At 43.5% G+C, this 10,000-nt stretch overlaps 1 protein-coding gene across 1 annotated transcript in view; it reads left to right on the top strand.

The window, feature by feature from the left end:
* The window catches only part of LOC120559573 (myosin-7B-like), a 59,176-nt gene that overhangs the window by 17,615 nt on the left and 31,561 nt on the right, over positions 1 to 10,000 (top strand). Inside the window, exons 12-19 of the mRNA XM_039801396.1 lie at positions 651 to 789; positions 1,760 to 1,878; positions 2,547 to 2,696; positions 5,224 to 5,394; positions 6,494 to 6,673; positions 7,837 to 7,969; positions 8,120 to 8,190; positions 9,045 to 9,132. Coding sequence (XP_039657330.1) covers positions 651 to 789; positions 1,760 to 1,878; positions 2,547 to 2,696; positions 5,224 to 5,394; positions 6,494 to 6,673; positions 7,837 to 7,969; positions 8,120 to 8,190; positions 9,045 to 9,132 — 1,051 coding nt within the window. The remainder of the gene's footprint in view (positions 1 to 650; positions 790 to 1,759; positions 1,879 to 2,546; positions 2,697 to 5,223; positions 5,395 to 6,493; positions 6,674 to 7,836; positions 7,970 to 8,119; positions 8,191 to 9,044; positions 9,133 to 10,000) is intronic.

The following is a 10,000-nucleotide window of genomic DNA, read 5'->3' as shown; positions in this document are numbered from 1 at the left end:
TAGAGCCCGCCTCAACGGTTGTGATTGGTGTAAAGCCCGCCTCAACGGTTGTGATTGGTGTAGAGCCCGCCTCAACGGTTGTGATTGGTGTAGAGCCCGCCTCAACGCGTTTGTGATTGGTGTAGAGCCCGCATCAACGGTTGTGATTGGTGTAGAGCCCACCTCAACAGTTGTGATTGGTGTAGAGCCCGCCTCAACGGTTGTGATTAGTGTAGAGCCCGCCTCAACGGTTGTGATTGGTGTAGAGCCCGCCTCAACGGTTGTGATTGGTGTAAAGCCCTCCTCAACGGTTGTGATTGGTGTAGAGCCCGCCTCAACGGTTGTGATTGGTGCCTCGATTTGGAAAAATTGGAAATGGGTTTGAATGGGCTCTTGGCCAGACGGACTTGCAGAGCAAATCTCAAATTTGCCGGAAGTTGGTCAGAGTTTACCCAGGATAGGTTGCATTGGTTCCATGCAGGCTTAAAACTCTTTGTATCAGCATTTAATGAAACGTAAACAGAGATATTGAACGGGGAATATCACTTTCGGAAACAGAGACGTTAAAGAAATGGACGGTCACTGTTGAGCTTCATGAAAGATTATATACATGTAACTAACTATAATCTGTGTGTGTGTGTGTGTGTGTGTGTGTGTGTGTGTGTTTGTAGCACGCCATGGACACGCTGGGCTTCACTCCAGAGGAAAAGTACGGCTGCTATAAGATCGTCGGAGCCATCATGCACTTTGGAAACATGAAGTTCAAGAAGAAGCAGAGAGAGGAGCAGGCCGAGGCGGACGGCACAGAAAGTAAGACACAAGTTCACACGTTAGTCGTTTGTTCAAGCAGCATTTCCGACTTATATTTAGGTTTCTAGTGGCGGTGTAAGAGCGCCAAAAATGTCCTGGTAAGGAGGCAGGTTGGGGGAACCAAACTGGGAACGCTTCACAAAGTTAACCACAAACTTCCCATTTATAGAGGAAATGATCTAATATATTCTTTATAAAACCTCCCAGTTAGAGAGGAAATGATCTAAACATATTCTTTATAAAACCTCCCAGTTAGAGAGGAAATGACCTAAACATATTCTTATTAAATCTTTACAATCATTCCCTGAAAGAACCAATCAGGTCAGCAGGCACCGTCCACATTTTCTACAAATCTTGACATTTTCAGCGTGTAGCTCGCTAGTTAAAAGTCTGTTGTTTTTTCCTGAAGAGAACAGAGTTTGAGAACGGAAACACAGAGAGAGAGGAAGGAGATGTCAGGCTTTATCCTGGAAATGTACTTCCGTTCATCCAGACTAAGACTACAATCATGGAACATGCAGTCGGGCATTATTGGCACATGAGATGAGCTGTGTGTTGTGTTATGTTAAGGTGTGGATAAGGCAGCCTACCTGATGAGCTGTGTGTTGTGCTATGTTAAGGTGTGGTTAAGGCAGCCTACCTGATGAGATGTGTGTTGTGCTATGTTAAGGTGTGGTTAAGGCAGCCTACCTGATGAGATGTGTGTTGTGCTATGTTAAGGTGTGGTTAAGGCAGCCTACCTGATGAGCTGTGTGTTGTGTTATGTTAAGGTGTGGATAAGGCAGCCTACCTGATGAGCTGTGTGTTGTGTTATGTTAAGGTGTGGTTAAGGCAGCCTACCTGATGAGATGTGTGTTGTGCTATGTTAAGGTGTGGATAAGGCAGCCTACCTGATGAGATGTGTGTTGTGCTATGTTAAGGTGTGGATAAGGCAGCCTACCTGATGAGATGTGTGTTGTGCTATGTTAAGGTGTGGATAAGGCAGCCTACCTGATGGGCATCAGCTCTGCCGACCTGCTGAAGGGCCTGCTGAACCCTCGCGTCAAAGTCGGACACGAGTTCATCGTCAAAGGACAGACTGTGGAACAGGTAACAAATTAATCAATTATTGTCTGTTGTGTCTAAATCCAGATTTTTGGGGTTCAGGCGAATACCGAATCTCCTGGTTGAGAATGTGCTGACTCCTCCCATCCTCAGTCCATCAACACAGTAAACACATGAATGAAGTAAACAGTGACTGTCCTTCCTTTGCCGTACCTGAAGTTGCTGCATTCTGGCTGCTGTCTGGAGATTCCTTCATGCACAACTCGTATTCTTTTGGATGTTTGATACCAGATGTTGTAACAGCGGCCATGTTGTGTATAGTTTAGGGTCCTCGCCACCACCAGACCAATCAACATTGAACAGATTGAACATGTAGCTGGACTTGAATGGCCTTCTTTTGACTGAAAGTTCTGCCAAACAACAACTTTTTCTGATCACCAGTTCCATGTCCACTTTCTCACAGCCTACTGCATTGAACGCTCCACCTATGTAAACACCTTCCTGTAATCAACTGCGCCGTCACTACGGTGCAAGCGTAGGGTTCGGTTCGCTGGGGACAAATTCTAAGGTTCAGCAGAAACCAAACCACATCAAAAAGCCCAATATTCAGCAGAATCAGAAGCCGAATCCTGGATTCGGTGCATCCCTGGTTGTGTCTGTACTCCATCCTGTAACAGTAGATACATTAAAATGACTCTGACATGTGTGTTTAGGTCTACTATGCAGTGGCAGCTCTGGCCAAAGCCACCTATGACCGGATGTTCAAGTGGTTGGTGAGTCGTATCAACTCGTCCTTGTACACCGCTCTGCCTCGCCAGTACTTCATCGGAGTCCTCGACATCGCCGGCTTTGAGATCTTTGAGGTAAAGAGGAGAGAATGACAGAGATGTCAAACATAACTGTGTCCATGTTCGGGCACCATTGGCCCCAGTGTTTCCCAAAGGATTTTGTGAGACTGTGGTGGGTAGACCAAAACAAGTAAGAGTTTAAGGTCCCATGGCATGAAAATGTCACTTTATGAGGTTTTTTAACATTAATATGAGTTCCCCCAGCCTGCCTATGGTCCCCCAGTGGCTAGAAATGGTGATAAGTGTAAACCGAGCCCTGGGTATCCTGCTCTGCCTTTGAGAAAATGAAAGCTCAGATGGACCAATCAGGAATCTTCCCTTTATGATGTCATAAGGGGAAAGGTTACCTCCCATTCCTCTGCTTTGCCCGCCCAGAGAATTTGGCCCACCCATGAGAGAGAGACATCATGGCTTTCAAATGAGCAAAGTGGCAGTTGGTCAAGGCCACACCCCCACCCTCCACCTTGCCCCCCCCCGCCTCGCTCCTTCTCAATAGCTACAGACACAGAAATGGCACATCCTAAGGAAAGCTCATTGTGGGACTGGCTCTAGTGGCTGTAATTCAGAACCAAGGCTGAATTTTGGGAAAGAGACTTCAGATACAGTATTAGGGGACCACTAAGGTCTATATAAAAGAGACTTCAGATACAGTATTAGGGGACCACTAAGGTCTATATAAAAGAGACTTCAGATACAGTATTAGGGGACCACTAAGGTCTATATAAAAGAGACTTCAGATACAGTATTAGGAGACCACTAAGGTTATATAAAAGAGACTTCAGATACAGTATTAGGAGACACTAGGCCTATATAAAGAGACTTCAGATACAGTATTAGGGGACCACTAAGGCCTATATAAAAAGAGACTTCAGATACAGTATTAGGGGACCACTAAGGTCTATATAAAAGAGACTTCAGATACAGTATTAGGGGACCACTAAGGTCTATATAAAGAGACTTCAGATACAGTATTAGGAGACCACTAAGGCCTATATAAAAGAGACTTCAGATACAGTATTAGGGGACCACTAAGGCCTATATAAAATAGACTTCAGATACAGTATTGGGGGACCACTAAGGTCTATATAAAAGCATCCAAAGAGCACCATGTCATGGGACCTTTAACCCTAACCTTAACCATCACAACTAAATGCCTAACCTTAACCCTCACCCTAACCATAACCTAATTATATCCCTAATCCTATAAAAGAGACTTCAGATACAGTATTAGGGGACCACTAAGGTCTATATAAAAGAGACTTCAGATACAGTATTAGGGGACCACTAAGGTCTATATAAAAGAGACTTCAGATACAGTATTAGGGGACCACTAAGGTCTATATAAAAGAGACTTCAGATACAGTATTAGAGGACCACTAAGGCCTATATGAAAGAGACTTCAGATACAGTATTAGGGGACCACTAAGGTCTATATAAAGAGAATTCAGATACAGTATTAGGGGACCGCTAAGGTCTATATAAAAGAGACTTCAGATACAGTATTAGGAGACCACTAAGGCCTATATAAAAAGAGACTTCAGATACAGTATTAGGGGACCACTAAGGCCTATATAAAAGAGACTTCAGATACAGTATTAGGGGACCACAAAGGTCTATATAAAAGAGACTTCAGATACAGTATTAGGGGATCACTAAGGCCTATATTAAAGAGACTTCAGATACAGTATTAGGGGACCACTAAGGCCTGTATAAAAGAGACTTCAGATACAGTATTAGGGGACCACTAAGGCCTATATAAAAAGAGACTTCAGATACAGTATTGGGGACCACTAAGGTCTATATAAAAGCATCCAAAGAGCACCATGTCATGGGACCTTTAACCCTAACCTTAACCATCACAACTAAATGCCTAACCTTAACCCTCACCCTAACCATAACCTAATTATATCCCTAATCCTATAAAAGAGAATTTCAGATACAGTATTAGGGGACCACTAAAGGTCTATATAAAAGAGACTTCAGATACAGTATTAGAGGACCACTAAGGTCTATATAAAAGAGACTTCAGATACAGTATTAGGGGACCACTAAGGTCTATATAAAAGAGACTTCAGATACAGTATTAGGGGACCACTAAGGTCTATATAAAAGAGACTTCAGATGCAGTATTAGGGGAGCACTAAGGTCTATATAAAAGAGACTTCAGATACAGTATTAGGGGACCACTAAGGTCTATATAAAAGAGACTTCAGATACAGTATTAGGGGACCACTAAGGTCTATATGAAAGCATCCAAAGAGCCCCATGTCATGGGACCTTTCAGTAAGAGTTAACAAAATAAAACAGGATACATGACCACAGGAACCCACAACCCTAACAGGCGGGAGCGTTTTAAAATAAAGGACATCAATTATCATTGTCTAATAGCACAGATATCTATATTTATATTAATGGAAACAAACAGATTTTGTTTAGGTCTCTTAAAACCAATCCGTGGGTGTTGCTTGGACACATGATTCCATCATTTCTAAAATCTGTGATTTACAACAACAACAACTATACTGTTTATCTCTCTCTACAGTTCAATAACTTTGAGCAGCTGTGCATCAACTTCACCAACGAGAAGCTGCAGCAGTATTTCAACCACCACATGTTCATCCAGGAGCAGGAAGAGTACACGACCGAGGGGATAGAGTGGACCTTCATAGACTTCGGTTTGGACTTACAGGCTTGCATAGACCTCATAGAGAAGGTGTGTTTTGTCATGATATCTCTCACTGTGCTTGCAAAGTAGTAGTAGTAGTAGTAGGCTCGTTGGAGATGAGCCAGATCTGCGCAGATCGATCACCGGCGATCGCCGCCCAATGCATGCATTTGTGTCCGACTTGATCCCGACTTGCTCTGACGTCATGCACACGTGGGCAACGATAATCTCATGAGATCAAGGCGGCCGCAGTTTTTAGAGCCAGGTGCCGCAGGTGCTCTCCACCGACTGCAAGACCCAGGCGGACCCAGGGCATGCTGGGAAACGCTGGCCTCTCAGCTGATCCAACAGCTGATTGGTCCAGAATCAACTCAACATGATGACGTTTTATATAAACGTTTTATATTTTATTGATTTTGAATCGGAGGGATTTTAACTGTGATTTGTCTGATTTAAAGGCTTATTCTGTACAGAACACATGTTGTGAGGCTGATATTGACGTTTAGAAGTCAGAGAGACTAAATCTGATCAGATTACAGATCATCTACAGTCTGTTGTTTATTAAAATCAGCAACAGACTCAACAAATCGCATGTAGAGGATTCTGAGAGCTACTCTGTCATAATAAAAACAACTGGAGACTGTGTAGGAGCTGATATATGGGTCTGATAACATTTTTTTAAATCGGAATTGGCCCACAGTGTTTATGTCACTTCCGGTTCAGCCTGAAGGCTGCTGGAAATAGCTGTAAACATGTCTGACTTGAGTGCGGACTTTTGTCACCGCCCCCGGCTGCTGCCGCCTGCTCTCGTCTACTTTACAGGCGAGGCACAGTTCATCTCCAACGAGCCTAGTAGTAGTAGTAGTAGATAACTTTATTGTCCCCGTGGGGCACTTGGGTTTGCAGCACAGTCGCAAGGCACTTCATGACAGGACATCAGACATAACAAACAGTCCATACATCACACACTACAATACACTATACACCCTTGGTTATGACCAGGCCAGCTGGACATCCAGCTTATTTTGACTGATTTAAGCCTTTTTTGGCTTGTGGTACAAGTACAAGCTCATGTATCTTTGACATCATGGAGTTAGAGATCATTTAATCGGTTAACCAATATGACATTAATGATGATTTGTTTCAGCCCATGGGTCTGCTGTCCATCTTGGAGGAGGAGTGCATGTTCCCCAAGGCCACAGACAACAGCTTTAAAACCAAACTCTACGACAACCATCTTGGGAAGTCAGCCAACTTCCAGCGGCCACGGCTGGACAAGAAGCGCAAATACGAGACGCACTTTGAGTTGGTTCACTACGCTGGAGTGGTAAGTGTCAGCTTTTATTGTTGTTTTACTGTGCTGTTACTGTTGATCATTGCAGAGGTAACTCGCTCAATTTGGCGGCATTTGGAATTGGCCAGTTTTAATTTCCGCAGGCTGTTCTCGTGTATCATTTGTAAATATAGCTACGAAAATTGGTTTGTATGATAATTGGTATGTATTCCACGTTTATCATATAAGATATAAGAGCATGAAGATCCTCGTAGGGAGGAGGTCGGGTGGATGTTTTGGTTCCTAAAACACAAGACTTGCACCCAGGAAACAGGTGTTCATGTCCTGGAGAAGTTAAGGAGAAAACACAAGACTTTCACCCAGGAAACAGGTGTTCATGTCCTGAAGGAGTTAAGGAGAAAACACAAGACTTTCACCCAGGAAACAGGTGTTCATGTCCTGGAAGAAGTTGAGGAGAAAACACAAGACTTTCACCCAGGAAACAGGTGTTCATGTCCTGGGAGTGTTTTAATACAAACCACGATCTTTTTTCTAATCCTAACTAGTTGTTTTGGTGTCTAAACTTTACTGTTGTCGCTGCATGACGCTCACTTTGCGACTCCACAGTGAAGGTCTGCAGCCAGACCCGTCTCCTTTTTGTCAGCTAAACTCAACCGTAACGGCTTCTGAAAGGACAGTCACCTCATAGATCTCTGTACCCGGCTCACAGTCACCTTTTCTCGGCTAAATTTAACTGTAAAGGCCACTAAAAATCCTTTGCAGGATATAATGTTGTTTTCCATTATTTCAGCTCGTGGGAGCATGTAGATTCTGAAAATATAGAGGCCCAAGTTGACCGGGGTTGGCTCAGTGGGTAGAACAGGCGCACATACTGAGAGGCTTAAGCCTGGACGCAGAGGTCCAGGGTTTGAATCTGACCTATGACAATTTCCTGCATGTCTTCCCCCTCTCTCTCCCCTTTCTCACCTAGCTGTCCTATCAATTAAAAGGTGTAAAAAAAGAGGTCCAAGAATGGTGCCCTGGGGAACTCCACACCATTTTGGTTTGCTGAGATGTGAACTGACACAAAGGAGACTGTAGAATAAGATTTTAGGATTCAAATAGAAGCCTGTGTAGTAATCCAAGGTTGATGTCACAATGGAGAATGATTTAAAAATCATAATCACAGTTTTTACTGTATTTGTGTCTCACTATAGGTGCCGTACAACATCACAGGATGGCTGGATAAGAACAGAGATCCTCTTAATGAGACAGTGGTCGCGCTGTTCCAGAAATCCTCCCACAAACTCATGGCTGGACTGTTTGAGAACTACATCAGCTCGGAGATGGGTAACTATACAAACAATTTAAACACTTAAAGAGTCACAAACAAACAGATCCCAAACTGGAGCAGATCAGCACACTTTAAAGGAAATTAATATAGGAAAGGAATACAAGTAAGACTATAGTAAACAAGGATTGTTTGTGCTGTTGTTTCAGCCGGTGATCCGAAGGCTGAAGGAAGGAGAAGGAAAGCCGCTTCCTTCCAGACAGTCTCACAGCTACACAAGGTGAGTTAGGCGCCATCTCCAGCGATACGTTTCGGTTTTTAAGCGTTTGAGTTTTGAGCCAAAAGTGATCTCGGTGCACCGAGTGTTTTTATTTCCAGTAGAAAAACTGATCTCTGTTTAAACAAACCTCATATCTCATCATCCTCCTGGTATACTGGACATCAACAGGAGGCAGCATGGAGACATAAGAGCAGGGGGAATGAGAGGGGGAAACGCCAGAGCAGGGGGAATGAGAGGGGAAACACCAGAGCAAGAGGAAAATGGAGAAGATTGGGAAATGCCAGAGCAGGGGGAATGAGAGGGGGAAACGTAGCAGAAGATATTCCTTTTCAAAGCAAAACATAGCTACGTAATGTAGCCTTAGACTGTGACTCATACAGGTGATTGTGACAGGTGAGTCTGACAGGTGTTACGGGACGATTAGTAGAGAGACCTTAGATGTGAGACATGATTAGTAGAGAGACCTTAGATGTGAGACATGATTAGTAGAGAGACCTTTGATGTGAGACATGATTAGTAGAGAGACCTTAGATGTGAGACATGATTAGTAGAGAGACCTTTGATGTGAGACATGATTAGTAGAGAGACCTTAGATGTGAGAGACATGATTAGTAGAGACTTTGATGTGAGATATGATTAGTAGAGAACCTATGAGATTGATTAGTAGAGACCTTAGATGTGAGATATGATTAGTAGAGACCTTTGATGTAATATAATTAGTTGGACTTATGTATTAGTATGATTAGTAGAGAGACCTTTGATGTGAGACATGATTAGTAACGATGTGAGACATGATTAGTAGAGAACTGATGATATTCTCCAGCTCTGTAGTCTGATGGTGTGTTTAAATGCAGGAGAATCTGAAGAAGCTGATGGCTAACCTGCGCAGTACGCAGCCTCATTTTGTTCGCTGCATCATCCCCAACGACAGCAAAAACCCAGGTAACAGACAGCAGCTGAGTGTGTGTGTGTATCTATGTGTGTGTGTGTGTTCTTGTTTAACTACATTTGTGGGGTCCAAAAACTGGGAGTCCAGTATACTTGTGGGGTCCCGACAGCTTTGTGGGGCCAAAATGCTGGACCCCCCAAGTTCATAGGGCTGTTTGAGGGTTAAGACTTGGTTTTAGGATTAGGGATATAATTAGGTTATGGTTAGGGTGAGGGTAAGGGTTAAGGTTAGGCATTTAGTTGTGATGGTTAAGGTTAGGGTTAGGGGCTAGGGAATGCATTATGTCAATGATGGGTCCCCACAAAGATAGTGCCACGCACTATGTGTGTGTGTGTGTGTGTATCTGTGTGTGTGTGTGTGTGTGTGTGTGTGTAGACACCAGCAGCTGAGTTTTAGGTAGACCATAATATGTGTCAGCCGTGGGCGAGACAGGTTCCCCCCACCTTAGTAGAATTGCTCATTTAAAAGTACTTTAAACTTGGGGCGGCCTTAGGGTGACCAGATGTCCCGAAAAATTTGGGACAGTCCCAAAATCCAAGCAGTTGTCCCTAATCCCGAATCCTGCCGTAATTGTCCCGAAAATTAGAGCAAAGTCTCAAGAGCAGACTCTGGCGTAGTTATAGTCCGATTGAACATTAGACACTGTTCATGGTGGTTTTTAACTGAGTCGTCCTGCAGCCAGCTCCCGTCTCACTTGAGTTCATGATTTTAATGATTTTTTATTTGTATTTTCGGGTTTACAAGACAGACAGTTGAGTTTCTGAATAAAAATAACTAATAATTTTGGTGCAGAGTTTTGAAATTCATGTTAAGTGCCAAGCAGCCACTAGATTGGATGTTGCTGATGTTAAAGCGCAGACA

This window comes from Perca fluviatilis, chromosome 5, assembly GCF_010015445.1.
Source record: "Perca fluviatilis chromosome 5, GENO_Pfluv_1.0, whole genome shotgun sequence".
Lineage (NCBI taxonomy): Eukaryota > Metazoa > Chordata > Actinopteri > Perciformes > Percidae > Perca > Perca fluviatilis.
This window is presented reverse-complemented; position numbering and strand designations above follow the sequence as displayed.